The sequence below is a fragment of the Pyrus communis genome, chromosome 15 (assembly GCF_041283825.1).
Source record: "Pyrus communis isolate YQ-2024b chromosome 15, ASM4128382v1, whole genome shotgun sequence".
In the NCBI taxonomy this organism is placed as follows: domain Eukaryota; kingdom Viridiplantae; phylum Streptophyta; class Magnoliopsida; order Rosales; family Rosaceae; genus Pyrus; species Pyrus communis.
The window spans coordinates 34739589-34764204 of NC_142579.1; the positions used below are offsets into that span (position 1 = coordinate 34739589).

The 24616-nt window shown below is 35.2% G+C and overlaps 2 protein-coding genes across 2 annotated transcripts; both read left to right on the forward strand.

The window, feature by feature from the left end:
* Positions 1-9372: 9372 nt before the first annotated feature.
* LOC137745466 (4-hydroxycoumarin synthase 1) lies at positions 9373-11265 on the forward strand. Its single transcript, XM_068485428.2, has 2 exons — positions 9373-9629; positions 9997-11265. The coding sequence occupies exons 1-2, from the start codon at positions 9461-9463 to the stop codon at positions 10998-11000; spliced, it is 1173 nt and encodes a 390-aa protein (XP_068341529.2). The 5' UTR covers positions 9373-9460; the 3' UTR covers positions 11001-11265.
* A 5834-nt stretch (positions 11266-17099) lies between these two features.
* LOC137737686 (3,5-dihydroxybiphenyl synthase) lies at positions 17100-19009 on the forward strand. The gene is made up of 2 exons (XM_068477233.2): positions 17100-17368; positions 17777-19009. The coding sequence occupies exons 1-2, from the start codon at positions 17200-17202 to the stop codon at positions 18778-18780; spliced, it is 1173 nt and encodes a 390-aa protein (XP_068333334.1). The 5' UTR covers positions 17100-17199; the 3' UTR covers positions 18781-19009.
* The last annotated feature ends 5607 nt before the right edge of the window (positions 19010-24616 follow it).

Genomic DNA, 24616 nt, shown 5'->3' on the forward strand with positions numbered 1-24616 from the left:
TATATATTTTGTCAAACAATAGATTTTATTAGATTATCCACCTACGAGGTTTGAACCCACACCGTCATGCAATGGCTCAATACATTTCCATCACTGTGGGAAAGAGCCACTTACATAACTTATTAATCTATCAAGGTATCACATATTTTCTTAAATATTATACATTGTATTTAGTTTTTCGTTTTACAAACTAACAATTCTACATATTTATTTACCAAATTAAAATTCATGAATTTTCTTTTTCTTTTCAAAAATAGACTGTACATTATTGAATGTAATACATTATTCCATTTTATTAACATTTAACCACGTAAAAACTCTATTTAATAAGACAAACCCACAGTAAAATGAAATTATTAATTTATGTATTACGAGGGACTTATATGAATTTTTTTATAGTGCATAATATTATAAATTTTGCGAATTATTAATTTAGCATGTTATTCCCAAGTCAAGACTGATCAACCATTATTTAACCAAGGTTATAAATTTATTGGATATTAAATGATTGAAATTCTACTGTAAAAGTAATTAAAAATGGTGTGCGAAAACCATTTTGCTTCTACACGTTATGCATATGATAATGAAAGTTATAGGGATGAGTTGAAAAAAAGGGAGAGAAAGTGGGTTAGTGAAGTACAAATTCATGTTTGGTTACTGAAACTACTATTAAATGCATTTCTTGGGATGACAAAGGGGTTCCCTACTGATATACGTGCAAATGACATAATACTTTTTCACCGCATTAAGTTGACAAAATGTTACCTTGATAGGATTTGGATCATAATCGGATCTAAATTATGAGGATCTTAAGAATTCTTATATCTTAATCATTCATCGTGTATCATGTAATCATAAATAATTTGACTTTTTCATTTAAAATTGAACACAAATAATACCTAATGAAATTTGACCGCACGATATAAGATAAATGATTAAGATGTGGAGATCCCTAGGATCCCCATAAAATGAATCCGGAAAGGATACTCTCCCCCCTTGAAAATTACATGAAAATGACATAATAGTCGTAGCACTTTTTATTTTTATTTTTTTTATTCTATATGCACAGTTCAAATAAAACAAATGATTAAATTATTTGGATATTTATATATGGGTCTAAAAAATCAACAAATTATTGGGTTAAGTATTATCTTTTTTTATTTTATTTTTTATACTCATTTTATAATTTTTTTAAACATTAGCTATATAATTAAAGTCTTCTAATTTCATGCATCTTTTTGTTTCTATTTTTGAGTTTTGAATATTTGAAAATTGGTTTATTTAATCCATCTAATATCTTATAACAAAAAACAAACATACTAACATAAACCCACCTGCAGAATATACAAACTACTTCAAGGAACAAATACAAGAATGGATAATATACCTATAGGTGAAATATGAAGCCCAACTAAAAAGTACAAAAACATAGTTTACCTACAAACAAAACACATTAAGAGCAACTCCACCCGAGCCTTTAGGTTGGCACCCAGTCCAAAAAAATGGACCGGCATCTCGTTTATTTGCTCCACCCCAGCCCTTTAGGCTGGTACCCAGCCTAAGCCAGGCCATAGGCTGGCCCAAAATTGACAGAGGGAAGAGACAGCCTATCTGACATCAACGTGACGTCAGATAGCCTTTAATATTTTTTTTGCACCAAGTGCGTAGGAAGGACGCACAACTGGGCGTGCGTCACCCACAACAAAACAGAGGCGGGCCTGGTTGTACAGGCGCAATAAACCTTTCTGATGGGAGGCCATGTGGCCAATCCTCGACCGTTGGATTTCCAACAGCTAGATTTCTGGACTGTTAGATTCCCAACTATTGGATATATATGCCAGGTGTATTGAATGTATGCTAGGTCAATTACAGATTGCCACATAAGCAGCAGCTTAAGACATAGACCATTGGTTGGTGAATTGTATATATAGAGTAATAGTTACTTGTATTAGATAAGTTTTCAGTTGTAATAATAGTTTTGAGATATCAGAAATACATCTGTCTTCTTCTCCAAGTTTCTTCGTACTTTTCAATTCTACAATCCTTTCATGAAGGTTAAGATGGTATCCAGAGCTTGAATCGCTTGCGCGCTCTTGGTGCTGGGTTAATTTTCCGCTGCTCACTTGAAGTTTGATGGTGATTTCGTTTCATTTTTCCTCTGTTATTTGGTGCGATATAGCTGTACAGTCTTGCAGTTCTTGCTGTTTGTGAAATTTTTTTTTTACATATTGATGAATGTTTGAAGGCCGATGCCGTACTGTAAATCATTCCTATTTTGTTGATTGTTGAGATGTTCCAAGGCCGATGCCAAGAACGAAGTGTTGTTATGATTTTCTTGATTCTTTGATGAAGGCCGATGCTGTGTATTTGATTCTTGAAGATTTGTAGATTGTTATAGTTTGCCAATTGATTTGTTGGTAGTTTCTTCATCCGTGCTCTGGTTTTTGGGCGAAATTTGGTTACTTTTTCATCTGGGTTTTTCTTGCTGTGGTGTAATTTTCTTTGGGTATCGGTTGATATCTTGATTTGATCTTTTGGGCATATCTTACTGTTAGTAATCATGTCGACTTCTGTAAAGATTGAGAGTTTGTTGGGAATGCTCACTATTAAGCTCAATGATGAAAACTTTATCAAATGGAGTTTTCAATTTTGCTCTGTGCTTCGTGGATACGATCTTCTTGATCATTTCACGGGTGAATCAGTTTGTCCCCCCAAGTTTGTGCTTATTCCTGATCTTGGTGTTACGAATGAAATTAGTACTGCTTATAAAGAATGGGTTAAGAAAGATATGGCATTGCTTAGTCTTTTAATTGCTCTTTTAATTGCTACACTAAGTGATGATGCGATTGAGCATGTAGTGGGATGTAAGACTTCACATGAGGCCTGGATAGCTTTGCACGATCGCTATATGTCTGTTTCTAAAGCTAGTGTGAACCATTTGAAAGCTGAATTACACACTATGCAGAAGGGTGGTGATTCTATTGATAAATACTTGCTGAGATTAAAGGGTATTAGGGATCAACTACAAGCAGCTGGTGAAAAGGTTTGTGATAATGATCTTATAATTGCTGCTCTTACTGGTTTACCTCCTGACTATGATATGATTCGAACTGTCATATTCGCAAGGGATAGTCCTATTACATTTAAGGAGTTCCGAGCACAGTTGATTGGTGTAGAAAAGAATATTGAAAGTCGAGTGCAATCTTTAGTTCACAGTATGGCTGCCATGTATGTAAATGGTCATTCTCCCCTTGGTGTTGGTATGACTTCTTCCAGTTCATCAGATTCATATATGGTTGGTTCTGCTCCAGCTTCTCCGAGCTTTGGTTATGGTTTTACTGGTTCTACTTCTCAGACTTTGTCTCAATCCTCTTCTCAAGGAGGCTATCAGTCGAATGGTAATGGTCCTTTTGCTGGAAATGGTTTTTCATCCAATTCTAATAATGGTGGTAATCAAGGGCAGAGATATTTTGGTAATGGAAGTACTAGCTCTAACTCATATAGGCCTAGAGGAAATGGGGGCTATAAGCAGAGGTTCAATGGATCTAACAGAGGTAATTCTTGGCAATCCTGGTCAGGCAACACTTCCAATCGATATGATGCAATGCCAGAGTGTCAAATTTGCTCCAGAAAAGGTCATGTTGCAGTTACATGTTTGTACAGAAACGATAGTGGACAGCCAATACAAGAATGTCAGATTTGTGGTAAGAAAGGGCATATTGCTCTCAATTGCAGGCATAGAGGCAACTATGCATATCAAGGCACTCCACCTCCCGCTTCTTTATCTGCCAATTATGCCAATCAAGGGTTTCATCCTCAGAATCCATCTTATGTTCAATATGTTCCTCCTGCATCACAGTATATCTCTCCAAGCAATTTCCCTCCATTTACTCAGTATTCGACTCAGCATCCTGCAGTTCCTTATTCATCTCAAATCATACCTCAGGGTAATTTGCATTCTCCTCCACCTTTCTTTCCAGCAATGACAGCTCAGAATTCTAATGAGTCTGCAGGAGGTGACTCGTGGATTGTGGACACAGGAGCATCTCACCACATGAGTCCTGATGTCACTGTCCTAACTCAAGCTGCTCCCTATGAAGGCACTGAGAAGATTGTTGTAGGCAATGGTGAAGGTCTGGAAGTTAAACACATTGGTCATGGCACTTTGCAAACTCCATCTCATATGTTACATCTCAAAAACATACTCCATGTCCCTATGCTAACTGTGAACTTACTTTCTGTCAAGAAGCTTTGTGCCGATAATCAAAGTTGGTTTATTTGTGATGAATCACAGTTTTTTGTGCAGGACAAGGCAACAGGGGTGCTTCTACATCAAGGAAAGAGTAGCAATAATGAACTATTCAAGATTCCAGTCCATGTATTTCCAACAGTGATGAGCTCCGGTGCTATTTCTCCAGCTTCTGGTTTCTTGGGACAGGCAGTAAAGTCATCTTTGTGGCATCAGAGATTGGGTCATCCGTCCAATGACATTTTAGCTACTATGCTTAAGCATTCTAATGTTTCTTGTACTACTGATGATAATGCTAGTATCTGTTCACATTGTATAAGTGGGAAAATGAGCAGATTACCTTTCTTAGACAGGATAGATAAAGTTGATATACCATTTTACAAAATTCATAGTGATGTTTGGGGACCATCTCCTACTATTTCTATGGAAGGCTATAGATACTATGTGTCCTTTATAGATGAAGCCACTAGATTTGTATGGATATTCCCATTAATAAATAAAGCTGAAGTTTTTGGTACATTTCTCAGATTTTGTGCGTATGTTAACAATCAGTTTCATGCTAGAATTAAGATCTTACAAACTAATGGTGGTGGTGAGTTTATGAGCACTGTCTTTAAGACTTATCTGGATAATAATGGAATATTGCATCATATATCTTGTCCCTACACACCTCAGCAGAATGGATTGGCCGAAAGGAAACACAGGCATCTTATTGAAACAACAATTACTCTGTTATCTGTTGCTAAGCTTCCACAAAAGTTTTGGTTTTATGCAGTGGCACATGCTGTCTTTCTCATCAATCGAATGCCATGTAAGATACTCAAGATGGACTCTCCGTTTAGTAAGTTGTTTGGTCAGCAACCTGAGTTGGGATCATTGCGCGTATTTGGATCTGCCATTTATCCTTACTTGAGGCCCTATAATATTCATAAGTTACAACCTAGGTCCACACAATGTGTATTTCTAGGTTATTCTTCAGGATATAAGGGTGCTCTTTGCTATAATATAGTGACTGGCAAGGTGATTATTTCACGGCATGTTTTATATGATGAAACTTGTTTTCCTTATAAGGATTTAGAGTCTCTCAAGAGTTCTAGTCAATCTCAGTCTCCTGCCATACAGAGTTCAAGGCCTATCATTGTTACACTGCCTTCTCCAGCATCTCTACCTCACACTGCATCTTCTCCTCAGTTTAATAGTCATGGAGTGCATCACTCATCTACATCAACTTCAGCTACTGATGGTTCTCACCGGTTATCATCATCATCTCAGGACTCTGGCTCCAGTGCTACACATAGTTCACATGCTACTCTTTCCCATTCTACCCCAATGTTGCCTGTCCTCCAATCCAGTCAGCTTCAGGTTGTTTTACCAAGTCTTGCTTCTCCCATTGTTATTCCTTCACAATCTGCTTCTCTTCCACAGGGTATTCAAACTAGATTGAAAACTGGTACAATTTCAAGACAGGATTATTCTGCTCTTACTGCCAATTTTCCTGAAGTGCAGTCCTTAATTTTAAGTGAAGATAGTCCCTTTTCTGGAGGGTTTACATTTGTTGCTGATATTGTTGATGCTTCAGAACCTACAACATTTAAACAGGCTTCTCAGATTCCTCACTGGCAGGTTGCAATGCAAGAAGAATTTGACGCACTACAAACTCAAGGTACTTGGGTTCTTGTCCCTTCTTCTTCTGGAAAAAATGTTATAGGCAGTAAGTGGGTCTATAAAATTAAAAAGAACTCTGATGGTACAATATCTCGCTACAAGGCTAGGCTTGTTGCTCAAGGTTTTAGTCAACAGAAAGGTTTGGACTACACAGAGACTTTTAGTCCCGTGGTTAGGCATACCACTGTGCGTTTGGTCTTAGCTTTAGCTGCAACACATAAATGGGATCTTAGGCAGCTGGATGTCAAAAATGCATTCCTTCACGGTGATCTGCAAGAGGAGGTTTATATGACACAGCCTAGAGGTTTTGTGCATCCTGATTATCCTACACATGTTTGTAAGTTAGTCAAGTCTTTATATGGGCTTAAACAAGCCCCTCGGGCTTGGAATGATAAATTCACCAGTTACTTGCAAACAGTGGGGTTTCAAGCATCACTCTCTGATTCCAGTTTGTTTGTGAAGCAGAGTGGTGATGATGTGGTCATTCTTTTGTTGTATGTTGATGATATAATCATCACCGGATCTAGCTCTACACTGGTTCAATCTGTGATAGACACTTTAGGTGCAGTCTTTGATCTCAAAGACATGGGAAAATTGGCCTATTTTTTGGGACTTCAAGTGGAATACAAGTCTAATGGTGATATATTTGTTAACCAAGCCAAGTATGTCACGGATCTTATACATAAGGCTGGGATGGATGATTGCAAGCCTTGTGCAACACCTTGCAAACCTCACAATCAAGTTCTTACTACTGAGGGTACTCTTCTGTCCGATCCCACACTATAGGAGTTTGGTTGGAGCATTGCAATATCTAACCTTCACTAGGCCAGACATTGCTTTTGCTGTTAATACTGTCTGTCAATACATGAACTCACCAACAGATGTTCATTTTGGTATGGTTAAACGTATTTTACGATTTCTGCAAGGGACTCTCCGTTGTGGTCTTACATATACATCAGGGACTTCCATGGCATTGTCTGCATTCAGTGATTCTGATTGGGCTGCCGATCTCAACACTCGAAGGTCTATCATCGGATATGTTGTTTATTTGGGGGACAATCCGATATCTTGGCAATCAAAGAAGCAAGCTTCTGTTTCAAGGAGTTCTACAGAGGCCGAGTATAGGGCTCTTGCACATACAGCTGCTGATATAGCATGGATCAGGCTTATTCTTCAAGATGTCCATCAGTTCTTGTCCTCACCTCCCTTAATTCATTGTGATAATCAGTCGGCTATAGCACTTAGCTTGAATCCAATTCAGCATTCTCGGATCAAGCATTTGGAAACTGACTTTCACTTTGTTCGTGAGAGGGTACAGAATGGTGACTTGGTGATTCAGTATGTTTCAACCAAAGTTCAGGTGGCTGATGTTCTCACGAAAGGTCTTCATGGTCCTGATTTCCTTCACCACTGCTTCAATCTTAAGCTTGCCTATCCCAGCTAAGATTGAGGGGGGGTATTGGATATATATGCCAGGTGTATTGAATGTATGCTAGGTCAATTACAGATTGCCACATAAGCAGCAGCTTAAGACATAGACCATTGGTTGGTGAATTGTATATATAGAGTAATAGTTACTTGTATTAGATAAGTTTTCAGTTGTAATAATAGTTTTGAGATATCAGAAATACATCTGTCTTCTTCTCCAAGTTTCTTCGTACTTTTCAATTCTACAATCCTTTCATGAAGGTTAAGACCAACAGCTAGATTTCTGGACTGCTAGATTTACCTACATAATAAAGCAAACCCAATAGATGCAAAATAATGTACCTACATAGAAAATAATATTTTTTTTATTCAATACTACTTTACCTATTATTTGTACATATAATAATAAAATGTGCCCAATATATGATACATACAGAATAAAATACCTACATAATGAAGAATGTTATTTGATTCAAAATTAATTTACGTACAAAATAAAGAAATTTTATTTGATTCAAAATTAATTTACCTATTATTTGTACATATATCTTATAATAATAAATTATGCCAAATATATGTAATAATACATGGAAAATATATTACCTACTAAATAAAAGAATGTTATTTGATTCAACATTAATTTACCTACAAAATATATATTAGTTACTCATCATAATTTATATATATATATATATATATATATTGAGCTTATGGTAGTACTATATACATTTGAACGTGTATATATATGTTAGGGTAATAGTATGTGTAATAACTATTTGTTCATTGTAATTAAGGTGAGTAATTACATTTATTGAGTTATTTTGAATATTGTGGTACAAGTTGTAAATATCTTGTAATAATAGGTCAATTATTTTTCTACTTGGCAGTCATTTTCAAATTTGGATTTTATTTGAAAATTTATTACTAAGTAGATTTTTGTCTAAAAGATAAAAGTTGCAAAGATGTGTATATAAAGAACTCTAAAAAAAAATACCTTTCCTTTTCCCTTTCTTTTTCGGCGGCCAGGGTTTTTATTGTTTTCTAGGTTTTTCGTACTCTTACAAGTCCACAGGACTGGCTGGCTGCCCACTTACCACGATTTTAATATTTCGTGGTCATCGCATTTTCATATACGGCAAAAAAGTCAGATACATGCCAACAGAGCGAAACTACCAAAATATAACAAAATAAAAACAGTTATTATTAGCAGAAGAAAGTGACTGGAAGTTTCAACTTGTAAGAAAAAATGTGTGTACATTACTTATCTTAAAGCGCCGGGCACCCACGCTTTGACACAAATTGAAGTCATGTTTTCAAACGGTAGATTGTCCAAGGTGCATGCAGGCACTCGAGTAACCATATTTTTATACGTCTATCATTTCACCCTTTTTATCGTTTGATTCCCCTAACTTTTGGATTTAAGTCCTTTTGTTACCATATATATTATGGGGTTTTTCGGAGACATATTTTTTATGCATATTTTGACACAAGTTTTTGGGAGGCTTACTTTGTAATTTATTTTAATGATCCAACCGTTTAACTTTTATATATTCCCTAAAATATCATCTCTACAAAAAATCACTCACATCTAAAGTCATATGACCGTTCGACAATACCTTATCATTTTTTCACAAAATTTATTCAAATTTTTTAATTTATGTTTCCTGAAGTTCTAATTTACTTTCATATTACTCTCTAACGTATTTACTCCTATAATTAATTACTTAAAGTTAAAAAACTTTATAGATTAAAAAATTGCATTAAACATTATAAAAATATTATGTCAAAAATATGAGGTATCAAAAAGTTCACGAAGAGTCTCATTTTTGAGAAAGTCTCCTTAACATTTCTCTCCCTTAAATTCCAGCAGCCATCCCCATAAAATATTGAAACCACTATCCTTCTAATATTCCACAAAAAAAAACCCCTGTGGATCGTCTTCCTTCCTTACAAGCAGCCATCCCCATAAAATATGGAAGCCACTAACCTTGAAAGATTCCACAACTAACGATCTGATTGCTATATAAGAACGGAGTAGTGGCTTTCATTTTACTGCAACCTTTGAACTCCCTCTCTTTCAAGGTTTAACTAATCCCAATTCCATCTGCTATATCTTTAATGGCGCCTTTGGTTAAGGATCAAGTGGAGCCTCAACATGCCAAAATCCTAGCCATTGGCACTGCAAATCCACCAAATGTCTACTACCAAGAGGACTATCCTGATTTCTTGTTTCGAGTCACCAAAAACGAACACAGAACGGATTTAAGAGAGAAGTTCGATCGCATATGTAAGTGTATAATACATGCATGATATACATGATACCACATATTTTTATATTGTAACAAAAACATATAATGGATGAAATTATCTTACAATCTGTAAGGTTTTTGACGTCTCTATGGAATACCAATTGATCTTAGGTTGTATACTCTGATTCTATCTTGTTATGAGGTTAAAGTGAATAACATCCCGATACCAACGAGTGTGTTCATGTCAAAATAAATGATGTTAATTTATGTTATGAGGATACTTTCCTACTATGTCATGCTGAGAGAAACTTACAAATGACATTGTACTTTGATCAAGATTCTCATTTTAGTGGTTTAAGGATATAGAACCTAATCTAACAAAAATCTGAATTTACTATTGAATAGGTGAAAAATCAAGAACAAGGAAGCGTTACTTGTACCTAACAGAAGAGATTCTAAAGGCTAACCCAAGCATATATACCTATGGAGCCCCATCACTTGATGTGCGCCAAGACATGTTGAACCCTGAGGTCCCAAAGCTAGGGCAACAAGCAGCACTGAAAGCCATCAAAGAGTGGGGCCAACCTATCTCAAAGATCACCCACCTCATCTTTTGCACAGCTTCTTGCGTTGACATGCCAGGTGCTGACTTCCAATTGGTCAAGCTTCTCGGCCTTAACCCATCCGTCACCAGAACCATGATCTACGAAGCTGGCTGCTATGCTGGTGCAACTGTCCTCCGCCTGGCCAAGGACTTCGCAGAGAACAATGAGGGTGCACGCGTCCTTGTGGTGTGCGCTGAGATCACGACCGTGTTTTTCCACGGACTCACTGATACCCACCTAGACATACTAGTGGGCCAAGCACTTTTTGCTGATGGAGCATCTGCTGTGATTGTTGGGGCCAATCCAGAGCCTGAAATTGAGAGTCCACTGTTTGAAATCGTGGCATGCAGACAGACGATCATACCTAATTCAGAGCATGGTGTCGTGGCCAACATTCGTGAAATGGGGTTTAATTATTATTTATCAGGAGAAGTCCCCAAATTTGTTGGTGGAAATGTTGTGGATATTCTGACTAAAACTTTCGAAAAAGTTGACGGAAAGAATAAGGATTGGAACTCCTTGTTTTTTAGTGTGCACCCTGGTGGGCCCGCTATTGTAGACCAGGTGGAGGAGCAATTGGGTTTGAAGGAAGGGAAACTTAGGGCAACAAGGCATGTGTTGAGTGAGTATGGCAACATGGGAGCTCCATCTGTCCACTTTATTTTGGATGAGATGAGAAAGAAGTCGATTGAGGAAGGCAAAACTACAACTGGTGAAGGTTTGGAATGGGGTGTCGTAATTGGAATCGGACCAGGACTTACAGTTGAGACAGCCGTGTTGCGTAGTGAATCTATTACATGCTAAATACTTGCATAAAATGATTCATACGTTGGTTATGCATTTCACGTGATACGAGCGAGTACTGGATAACCGGTGTATACACACCCCTGCTGCAGCTGAGTTTTCTACCTAGTCAAATAATCATTTCACGATCACAGTTTTTGTGATTATTTTTCGTTTCACATATATAAGAATAAAAGTCTTCGGATTGGAGGGTCCACATATGTACGGCTAGTCCATTTGACTTTGGTTTTTCATTTAATTAATAAGATTGTGCACGTTATATTTAGTTTGGAGTGCCCGCTAATTATGCATGCGTTATTGTCAGATTTTGAGACGTTAACAAAAGAATATTAAAGTTTCGTCCAAAAAAAAAAAAAAACAATAGAATATTAAAGCAGCTTTTTGTTGCAAGCTCTAATTAAGCTCTGGGATCATGAGAAGAATTGCAAGGGTTTATCTTAATAATAAGCTGAGAAAACTGGACTCTGTATTAATTAATTAATTAGCTGGTCCCAAGATTATTATAGTAACAGAAAACAAAGGTTTACTATCTGATTCTGATGCATTTGTTGACTCAATTAATTAAGGAGGGTCAAACATGGATTATATTTGGTTGGCTAAGAAGAAGAAATATTCAATATACTCAAAACTTGGGTTGGTACTCAAGGTGTGATTATATAAGTAGAGGAATACTTTGAGAAAAAAAACAAATTTATGGTTATTTTATGACAATAGGAATTAAGCATAACTAATCAACATTTAAGTAATAATGTAATCATCAACAATTATATCATATAATTTATAAAATGTTATTTAAATAGTGGATCTCGTAGCTTTACCCTAAACAAAACCATCTGAAAAGGATCACATCAATCTTGCCTGAGCCTTTTGTTTTCGGGTGGTAAAAAATATACATTATTAGCAAATAACTTGGTTTGTTTTTTTTGTAGTTTAGGTGAAGTCTCATTCTAATATATTGGGAGTTCTCTATGTGAGGGGCAAAACTGATGCATATAATGCACAATTTTTTATGGCATATTTTTTATTTGTGACTGGTATAAACTAAGAGATGAGAGAGAAAAAGAAAAGTAAAGAAAAAAAAAATCATAACACTAAACGATAATAAGAAACAACTTGCAGTTGTTAGGACTAAGACACCGAAAGTATTGGCCACATTTACTCAGTATGCTGGTTGACAAGATTTGTATCCGCATATGTTTATGGACAAACTCAAGTCATATACCGTCAAAAGTTTGATAAGGAGTGTTGAGATTTTAAGGTATTTTTAGTATTTTGCTTATTAGGGTTTGTTTGAGAGTTTACTATTTAATTAAACAGTGCTTTGTATTAGTTTATTATTATCGATTAATGAAGGAGTAATGTTAGGAAAGTTAAATTTACAAACTAAATGATGTGTCACCAATAGGATTAAGCACGTTTATCAACGTTTAAGTAATGAACCAATCATTATAGCATTATTCTTAATGAAGTGCATTTTTCGTTTAGTATTCAACTCTTTTCCCTTTGTTAAAAAAATTAAATAAAAAAATTTTAAAAAATTAAAAATAAAAAAAAATGTTTTCCCTGTCTCTTTTCGGCGGCCAGGGTTTTTTGTTTTCTAGTTTTTCGTTCTCTTACAAGGGCGGGCTGGCTGGCTGGCCACTAACCATGATTTTAATATTCTGTTGTCATAAATAGTAATGTACACCAATAATGCAAATTGAACATTTTAAAATATACACATTAATTTATGATACTGCTTGGAACTATATATATGCACATATAAATTGTAAAAAAAAAAAAAAAAATGAAAAACTAGATTTTAATTCTTAAATAAGATGAAGTTTAAAAAAAAAATCTTATATAAGATTAAAATTTGATTTTAGTTCCTAAACTCTATTTAATGTCAGCATATGTATTCAATTTCTCTCTTTTTTATTAATATTTTATGGTGTTCATAAATTAAATTTTATGAGAATATTATAAATTTTAATCTCATTATGGTAAGTATCTTATATAAGAAAATATTTTCGTAGAGATTTTTCTGTACACTTATGTTTTTGCGTATTTTCTTTTGTGCCACTAATTTATTACAATATATTTAGGTACAAACATTTCGGTACACTAGATTAGTATAGGTATGGACATTTCTATCACATCCCGGCCCAGGCGGATCACTTCCCGGGCCCGCTCCACCACCGTAGCACGATATTGTCCGCTTTGGGCCCCGACCACGCCCTCACGGTTTTGTTTTTGGGAACTCACACGAGAACTTCCCGATGGGTCACCCATATATCCTGGGAATGCTCTCGTGCGCTACTCGCTTAACTTCGGAGTTCCCATGGAACCCGAAGTCATTGAGCTCCCAAAAGGCCTCGTGCTAGGTAGGGATGAGAATATACATATAAGGATTACTCCCCTGGGCGATGTGAGATGTCACAATTTTGGTACACTAGTTTAGTATAATATATTTAGGTACCAACATTTCAGTACATTAATTTAATATCATATATTTAGGTACGGAATTTTTGGTACACTTATGCTTTTACATATTTTCTTATGTGCCACTAATTTACTACAATATATTTAGGTATGGCAATTTCGGTACACTAATTTAGTCAAATATATTATGATATAGACATTTAGGTACACTAATTAGAGGAAGTTAAATAAAATTAATGAATTAAAATGAGTATAATAATAAATTTAAAATTCAGATACATGCATGTTTGATCAAGAAATCACGTTAGTTTTACAAATTAAACCAGTGGTGCTAACAGACTGAAACTACACAAATACAACAAACTGTATATACGAATAAGTTAAAATGAGTAAACTACAAAAATTATTATTGTAAAGAGAGATTTTAATTTTGTTAATGAGTAAGCTACAAATTTTTGGTTCATACCTACGACTTTTGTTCTTTTTTTTATTTTGAAAAAGTATGTTTACTACTACGCCTACATTCTAGCGCGCACACATTTTTTCTTACAAGTTGAAACTTCCTGTCACTTTCTTCAGCTCCAATTTTCAAACATGGCGTAGTTTTAGAGGTTATTCAAGGGGAGAAACAGAGTGGGTTACACAGTTAAAATACGATTAGCAGTTTTTTCGAATATCGAAATTCGGGATGGATGAGATCATTAAGGGAATATTATGGTTTTACAGGAACTCAGGAAGCTGTATACATTGCCTAATCCACGTTGTTCATCTAATGGGAAGGATACGGAGTGTCTCGATAGGTTAATTAATGAAGAGGAATAGGTTTTGGCATGAAGTAATGGAATATATTCATATTCACGTTATCCTGGTCGTTACTTAATTAAAATAAAAACTTATGAGATCGAAATTGTCATTGCATATTATCGTATATAAGTTACTCAATAATAACTTTTAATGTGGATGTATCTAACAATATATATGTGAGGTGCTAATAAAGAAACCCTCTTTTGAAATTTACAGTAGATTAAAATATTTCTTCTTCGTAGCCACTAAAACAAAACACATATGACAAATTTAAAAGAGAAGTTCAAACACAATCTAAGTGGAATTCTACAATAATGCGCATGTAATGATGTATGTATATATACACACATAGAGAGAGAACTCAATTTAAACACTATTTTTGGCCTCTCAATATTCTTATTTATTTTTTGCTATTAAATTGAATAAGTTAAACAAAAACAACAAATAAGGTTAATAAATTGTGCGTATGAAGAGAAAAATGGTGTGTGTTTATCATTTTCTAATGCTTGCATTAAATTACCATATATCCATATCATGGATGAAATAAATTGAATGCATCTAAATCTCAAAGTAAAACCTCACATTTTGGATTATGTTTTCGCAATATATACGGAGAGATTTTACCCACCTCCAGGAAACTATAGTTTTATTTAAAGTAATTAAGATTTTGGCCCTCTACATACATTATCAACTAGTTCAGTTATATAATGCTCTATTAATTTGAGTCTTATTCTTCAACTCACCGTGGATTATTTAGAAATAAAATAAAAGTAATCTTAAATTACATATTTTAATTCCATCATTTTACTGAAGTCAAGTGGATTATTTTGACCAAAAATCCATGCGTATCCAATACATCTGTAATCGCGGCATGTTTGACTCAAGAGTCGAGGCTTCTTTTCTTTCTTTTTTTGCGCGGGAACGTCGACCGGACCTGTTTTCTACGAGGGATATTTGAACCAATTTCCCTTTTTAACTTTTTCACGTGTTTTGGACCTGTAATCAACATGTATATTAACATAATATACAACTTGACATGAATCTGCCCTTCGGATTTATTGAGATTTCGGTTGGTGGTGCACTGGTCATGGAGAAGGAACTAGCGAGGCAATGTCTTGTTTTGGTTTTGTTGGATCAAATATCAACCGTATTATCAAAAAATAAAACAAAGTATGATGTTTTGGACTAAGCAGAGGGTAAGGGCTGCACGGCTCCCGGGCGGCCGAGAGTAAGCCAACGTCACTTGTCCCAGCAGTACATTCAACTATCAGCCATAATATTATATAATTAAAACAAAAGTATGATGTTTTGGACTAAGCAGAGAGTAAGGGCAGGCAGGTCTGCTGGTGGCCGAGAGTAAGCCACCGTTACTTGTCCCAGTAGTACATTTTTCTAGTTTATAATAACTTGAAGAATTAATGTAGGAATTTGTTTCCAATTCTTTTGGTCAAATGTACATGAAAAGTCTTTCTTCTTGAAAACGTGCATTTTTTATTATAAAATATTGAATTATTTATCATAATACAATGGATGAACAAAAAAAAAAAACACAATCCAAAAACTTAATGTAAATATAACCATCAAAAGGTCCATCTGTGCAGTTCTGCTTAAAAATATCACAAGGAATGAAAGAATAAAAGAAAGTGGTAGGCCTTGATGAAAGACGGGACAAAATTTCAAGATTGAAACCGTAACATCATGATAAGAGATATTTAGTGCCAGCACTTTTAAACCTACCATAACACATGGCCTCTAATTCCAAAGGGGGTCTAAAATGTCCAATATATATGATATTATTTACACTAAAGGATAGGAGAGATGACTAAGTCGTACAATTGGCAGATCATAATAGTTTGGTTCGATTTTTCGTTTTCACTTACTAAACCGTTATACTAAGTGGCGATATAATAAAAGCAATAACTATGTTAATTCTAACTTATTTTTCTAACCACCTTAACTTCACCACTCAAGGTGACCCTGAGAAGGGTTACATGTACGACTATTCATGTATGTACACCTCCAGAAAATGAGCTAAAATACATGACAAAAGAGGTCCGTCTTCAATGTTATGCATCTTAGTATTACAAGTATTTTAGCTGTTAAATTTGATTTTGATAACTGTTAGATTTTTTTTTTTAATCCCATCCATTTAGTTGACGTATCACTAATTATGCATACCATTGGGAAATAATTGTGACAAAAGAGAAAATAATACATCAAGAAGTTGATTCCAGAACTGTTGTAGCTAGGGTTTTTTTTTCCCTAACTTATTTTGTAACCTTTTGGGGTGAGGTGAGGTGCGAGCTATGTCCCGAGTAAATCAAGCAAGCTGAGATACAAAAAGTAACTTGTTATGTAAGCAGATTGGGGTAGAACTAGATCTTACATGTATGTAACAGAACACAGAATGTTTTCTGTTTTCCCCAGGCCAAGAGATGTTAGAGGAAGCCTAATGTGGACGGACAATTTGTTACTGTTTGTGGCCAAAAATTTCAACTTCTACTTCCAACATAGTATATTAATAAAAAATTTAAATAATATATTAACATGTGCATGGTACGTAAGATGGCTTCCACGTATATTGTCATATATATTTTATGTACTTTATATATTGAGTTGAAACTTTCTTTTGGACGAAATTGGGTAGTGGAAACTGTAAACGTACGTTGGGGTCGAAAGAGAAAATATCTGAACCTTGAAGATTCAAAATTTGGAGTGCCTGCCGCTTACCGGAAGCCTCTTTGCTGACTTTTTCAATCTGGTTAAGAGTCGACCCTCCATTAGAAATGACGAGTTGAATATTATTTGTGCATTAAGATATATCCTAACATTGAAGATTCCACAAGTTAGTAGGATCTCTGATTGCTATATAAGGAATGGGGTAGTGCCATTCATTTTATCGCAACCTTTCAACTCCCCTTCTCTTTCAAGTTTCAACAAATCCCTACTCTATATCTGCTCTTTAACTTGCTTAATGGCGCCTTTGGTTAAGAATCATGTAGAGCCTCCACATGCCAAAATCCTAGCCATCGGCACTGCAAATCCACCCAACGTCTACTACCAAAAAGACTATCCTGATTTCTTGTTTCGAGTCACCAAAAATGAGCACAGAACAGATTTAAGAGAGAAGTTCGATCGCATTTGTAAGTATAATTTTTACAAGCACTACTCATGCACATTTATACTGCACATGCATGAGATTACCTTATATTTATATGTAGGAAGAAAACATATCATGCAAGAAATTATAGGAAAGATTTTTGACCTCTCAATGAATTGACTTTGACCTTGAGTTCCAAACTCTAACTCTACCAAATTATGAGGTAAAATGAATCACATCCCAAACTCAACGTGCCACACGACATGTTCATTTCAAAAGATACATTGTTATTAACAGAAGAAAATAGTCACTTTAGACATGTTACACTAACTAAATTGTGGCATCTTGATCCAATAGTACATTGTTATGTGTAAATTTTTTTTCAAATTACATTGTATTAGTTGATGCACAAGGATATAAAACATGTCCTAACTTAATTACTAATTAACAGGTGAGAAATCAAGAACAAGGAAGCGTTACTTGTATCTAACAGAAGAGATTCTAAATGCTAACCCAAGCATATATACCTATGGAGCCCCATCACTCGATGTGCGCCAAGACATGTTGAACCCTGAGGTCCCAAAGCTAGGGCAACAAGCAGCTCTGAAAGCCATCAAAGAGTGGGGCCAGCCCATCTCAAAGATCACCCACCTCATCTTTTGCACAGCTTCTTGCGTTGACATGCCAGGTGCCGACTTCCAATTAGTCAAGCTCCTCGGCCTTAACCCATCTGTCACCAGAACCATGATCTATGAAGCTGGTTGCTATGCTGGTGCGACTGTCCTCCGCCTGGCCAAGGACTTCGCAGAGAACAACGAGGATGCACGCGTCCTTGTGGTGTGCGCTGAGATCACGACCGTGTTTTTCCACGGACTCACTGACACCCACCTTGACATACTGGTGGGCCAGGCTCTTTTTGCTGACGGAGCATCTGCTGTGATAGTTGGGGCTAATCCAGAGCCTGAAATTGAGAGGCCACTGTTTGAAATTGTGGCATGCAGGCAGACAATCATACCTAACTCAGAGCATGGTGTGGTGGCCAACATTCGTGAAATGGGGTTTAATTATTATTTATCGGGAGACGTTCCCAAATTTGTTGGTGGAAGTGTTGTGGATTTTCTGACTAAAACTTTTGAAAAGGTTGACGGAAAGAATAAGGACTGGAATTCCTTATTTTTCAGTGTGCACCCTGGTGGGCCCGCCATTGTAGACCAGGTGGAGGAGCAATTGGGTTTGAAGGAAGGGAAGCTTAGGGCTACAAGGCATGTGTTGAGTGAGTATGGCAACATGGGAGCTCCATCGGTGCACTTTATTTTGGATGAGATGAGAAATAAGTCGATTGGGGAAGGCAAAGCCACAACTGGTGAAGGTTTAGAATGGGGTGTCGTGATTGGAATCGGACCAGGACTCACTGTTGAGACAGCCGTGTTGCGTAGTGAATCTATTACATGCTAAATACTTGCATGGAAAGGTGTATGAATACACTGTGTATGCGAGAGAGTATAATTTGGAGGGCTTTGTTTGTTCCTCTTTTTTCTATGTAGTCTGTTGCTTTGTCTTTTCCTGTCTATGTTTATGTCTGTTAAAAAAAAAATGTCTGTTCGCTGGGCGTTTTGTCCCTCGCAATCCAAAGTGTACTATTAACCCCAAATAATAAGAGATGATTTTTTTGTTTTATGGATCATCCTCCAGAGAACCTCATTTCTCATATAGACTTTGGTATTTTTTTTTCCAAATCCCTAAAAAAATTGATCTTTCATGTAAATAATAAAAGATGGTTTTGTCATCGCTTCGAGTTTCATGCGAAATTTTCATACATCATTGTAAGGGCAATGTTTCAACCAACAGTTTGTCTTGTTAAGGTCTTCCACACTAGTTTATAAAAATTAAACAACCTGAGTTTAATACTTATAACACTATTGTTATACTAGTGTGAGTTTAATAATTGTGAGAATCCAAAGCCGTTGAGTCCATGACTAGATTTTTTAGATATAAGTACGTATCCCGATCAGTCTTACTTCAACCCTAAAAAATTATGGTCTCACAAAACACTTTTTGAATTTATTTTGACATTAGTTACAATTACAAAGCCACTATACATGTTACAAGCAAATAAAAAAGCTTTACATAAATGCTATAATGATATAATTTAGGGTAATTTAGGGATCAACTCGAAAAATATTAAATATGAAACACAATCTCAATTAGGTAATTTGCTTAAGGTAGAGCCTAGTCATAAGGCATTTGCAAGAAAAATATGTTATGATGTAAAGAAAATTAAGGTTTTTTTTTTTTTTTTTTTTTGAATGAACGATATTATCTACACTAAGACCATCTTCAAACCTTGAGTTAAAATTTAAAATTTTTAACTCAAAAAATTTAGGTTTTAACCCAGATACTATTTTTCTCCTCCAACCCTTCTAGGTTAAATTTTCAGCCCGAGATTATTAAAAAATAAATTTATGATAGTTTTTTTTCTTTTCTTAAAGTAACTTTTTTTTTTTTTTTGAAAAGAAATTATGTAGACTATCCTAATTTAAGTTTATGAACATTTTAATCTAAAAATATTTAGATTCCGATAAATATTGAAAAATCACTAAACCGACATCATGAAACTTGTGGAACACTATGAAAGAATATGAAACACATAAAAGATTTTGTTTAATTACTTTAGCCGTTGGATTTAAATTTGGACGTTAGATTTTTTTCTTTTTTTTTTCGTCATTGGATTGGATCATATTAGATCTTAGCCGTTGGATTCAATGAATTAATAAATATAAAACTAAAAAAAAATACACATATACTAACCTGGGGGGAATCTAGGGCTAAACTTGCCCCAGAAGTGAGTTTTGGGTTAAAACTCATATTTTGCCCCAATGGTTAGAGCAAGTTGGGGTAAGTTTAAAACCTAAAATTGGAGTTTTACTCCAAGGATTGGAGTAGGTCTAAAGGGGACGAGGTGGACTTAGCCTAACAATAGGCTAACAATGATTTGGTTCAAACTCGTCTTTGGCGAGAATTGAACCTTAGACCTCTCACTTACAAATGAAGAGGAATACCATTAGACAGTAGGTGATTTGAACTACATTATTGCTAGCCCATTGTGAGGCTTAGCTCACTCCCTCTTAGTATAGATAATATCGTTAAAAATAATAATAAATAAATAAATAAACCCTAATGGAGAATATTTTTACAAAAAAAAACTTAATAAAAAAAGGTGGTATAATAGGGTGAAATTACTGTTCACTATTAATTAATTTGGGAATGTTTTTGCTCACCACTCTTAAGTGATGGTAATGTTTATTGTTTTATGAATTTAAATTTTGAGATTTGTTGCCACTTAGTACTATAGTCGGGTAGTATCACTACTACGTTTTACTATTTGCACTACGAACCAAAGTTGGTCGCCAAAGTGTATTTCTGTCACACAAACTTCAGCGAGACAGAAACGTCGTCATGCAAAGATCGTGAAAAACATCATTGGTTGTAGGAACACTGCGCGACGGTTTACCCTTCGTTGCACAAAATTTTTAGAAACGAATGTTTTCGTCGCACAAAATACCAGGATACATATGTGGGACGAATATTATTTGTCTCTCTAAACTTTGCGTGACGACAATTTATTATTGTGCAACCAAACCTAGTTTGTCACTTGAGTTTCGCAAGACGAAGGCTTTCGTCGTGCAAAAATATTTTTTTTTTTAAATTTAATTTTACGTTTGGTTTTTTTAATTTTGTAATAAAAATAAATTACATTTTTTTTTTTGTAATAAAATTAAATTTCAATTAAAAAATGTAATGAAGAGAAATTTCATATATTTAAATTAATATAAATGTATGTACTATATACAAGAAAAATGTTTAAAACGTAAGGAAGTAAAAAACTAAGAAAATAATGCAACATAATATATGTGGTCGTCTTGTAGAGGCGGCTGAAAGGTCTCGAGGTTGTCGACGGGCTCAGACGTCGAAGGGGCAGAGGTGTGGCCATGCTCTGGTTGGAAGGGCTCAGAGGTTGACGGGGGACGAAGATCCGAGAGTCAAATGCTGGATTGACTGAGGGCCTGTATAATCTTTGACATCTGGCTCCTATACGAGGCGAGCTCATTCCTAAGGTCGACCACCTCTGCTGTCAAAGCTGTCACTCAACTATTTGACTGCTATGATAAAGGGACTCTAGGTTCCCGCCGCTGGGCATTCCCCATGTCCTTACAATATGTCCCCGGCCTACGCCCGAGAGCCTGATCCAAGATCTCTGTAAGGATCTGAAATCCCGCATCCTCTGGGGGATCCACAGACTTGAGTACAGTCTTGAGAGGAAGCTGGGAGGCGAACTCCTAAAGAACCAATTGCCTCTTCTCCATCATCGTCACCTATGTAATATAACATCAAATATTAATTATAACACTCATATAATAACCATGAAACTTGAATGCATAGGATAATAATTAAAATTGAAGAATACTTACATGAAGGGACTCGGCTAACTTATTCCCAGGTTGAACATAAACATCGCTAAAGACATCGATCTTCGAGAATTTTGAACCCCCCTAAATAGAACAAGAGAAGAAAAATGTTAGTACGAAATAAAAATAATAATATTAATGACATATTAAAAATTGAATATGAAAAACTTTATTATTACCCGCCACCGCACCTCCATCCTATATGAGAAGGGCCTCGAACCGGAAAGGTGAAGAAGTGTCTTCTTGTCCCTATTGCTCTTGTTGGCTTTCGCCTTCTTCTATTATACAAAAAATAAACGTATTAGTTCAAATTTAAATTTAAATGAAATATAAAAAAATCAATAAACATTAGTAAGAAACGTATAATAATTTTAAACTTAATATAAAAAAATACCACATAGCTGGGCTCCTGAAAATGACTGCAGAGCCATGCCCAATTATCCTCCCGACCCTCAAACTCCTTCGAGCAACCCTCCTCAAGAGCGACCTACGGATCATCAAATGTCTCAAAATATTGGTGCATGTTGCTCTTCCACTGCTTGTACCGTTCAAAGAAGAGTATGTTGACATACGCCAACATATCGTCATTGATGTCCTCGAAATTATAGTTCATCTGCAATGTAACAAATTAATTACATACATTAAGTAATATAAATACATAAAATTCAAAGGAAAAACAATTACAAGGTAGGATACTTACCGACAACTGTGCACGCACCTTGTTCCTCACCTCACCTGGCATCACCTTCCAAGACTTCCATTGCATAGGGCAATAGGTCCGAACGACATGAACAATGTCGTGGGCCAATGCGTTATGGTGCTCCGCCGCTGGTGCAGCCCAATGCCGCTCGTTGTATCCGATAATGATACGTCTGTTGGTCACCTGGGTGATTTTCGCCATCTTCAACTGGCAACAAGGTCCCCAGGTGTTTTTCTTGGCTGCAAAGAAATATAAAATTAATGTTGACCCTAAACTAATAAGAAATCGTACTAAAATTTTGGCATAACCTCCCTATAATTAAAACATTTCCCAAAAACCTGAAAATAACATAAACAATATTTGTATCCAACAGAATGATCACAACAGTTTAATAATAGGTTCAGAACGATGACAACAATAAACAATATATATAATAACTATTTAATCCTTAAATGGAAGGAGTATTAGATGATGAAATTGAGAGAAAATGGAAATGACGAATGCCGGATTGTGCAAAATTGAAGGGATGAGTGCATAGGCACAATCTGCAATTTTTTTTTGCAGTTTGCCTCTGCACATGGTTGAATCCAGATTAAAAAGATGTTTTGGACAAAAGATTTTGTGCGACGAAAGAATGTATCGCCGCGCAATGCATATTTTTAAATTTTTTATGTTTTTCTTTTTTATTTGTATGTATTTTAAAATTTTATTTTATTATAAATCAAAATCTCAAACCTAATTAAACATTAAATTAATTAACAAAACCAATTTACTATCCCAAATAGAAATTATAATTAATGTAAATATTAATACTCATCCACATATCATATATTTATTCATTATATTAAATATAAAGTCCACAAAATCTTTTTATTTTTATTTTTAAACAACCCTCATCAACTTCAATCCTCCCTCACCCATAACACATCAGACTTCCAATGCCGGAAACTCTGCTTAAAAAGCCCATCCACATAAATCCGTTACTTCTCATCGGTTTCATCAACATCCCAATGAACCTACATTAATGCCAAAAAACAATAAATTGGTAATTTAAAAAATATTACGTTTTAACAAAAATAATTGTTCATTATTTACCACAAACATACCGATAACTCTCCCAGCATGGACTTCTTCAACTCCTCAGGGGCCTTTTTCCAAGACTTAAACTCGGCAGAACAATCCCTCCATACCAAATTCTCAATGTCATACTTAAATTCAGCATGCACCTCAGCCATATTTTTGCCTTCAAAGTACGACACTTGCTTCAATCGATACCTCTCTAATCGCACTACAAGTTTCTTTTTGCCAGAACCTTCTCCAGAATCGGCCATTCTTTTTTAAACAAAAAAAATTTAAAAACTAGGGATCTGAAACTGTGTTTATATAGCACTAGGACACCTTTGTGAGACAAATGGATTTGTCGCGCAAATCTCACATTTCGTCGTGCAAAATGTGTCATAAATGCGCAATAAATGGAAAGGTTTGAACGCAGTCTGATCGTGCTTTGCGCGACAAACAAATGTTTTCGTCGTGCAAAGTTGTCTTAAGCAACGAACGTAGCGTCGCTCAATATATTGTGCGACGAATGAAATAATTGTAATTATAAAGTTTACGTAAACATAGATATACTTTATAATTACAAACAAATATTCAGAAAATATTTAATACCTTAAATATTTATTCTATAAATAATTAATATCTGAAATATTATTCTATAAATAATTAATACCTGAAATATTATTCTATAAATAATTAATACTTTAAATATTTATTCTATAAATAATTAATGCCTTAATCCATAGAATTATTTTCAGCATAAGTACAATATTCATTGAAGATTGAAAACACATATAAACCGAGGATAGGCTGCTTACATTAGGTCTCAATAAAAAAAACCCAAAAGGAATTGAAACCTAATTAAGACCAAATACATAACTTATAAAAATAAAAATAAAACCTTAAATTTAAATATTGTCATATAAAACATAAATTTAAAACTACTATTTGGATGGTCCTGGTCCATTCTGCAAGACTTCATAACACCACCAATTGTAACCTTCCTCCAATGCATCGTCCATCAACTTCATCAATTGTTCGTTCGTATCATCATCAAGAGTATACTTAC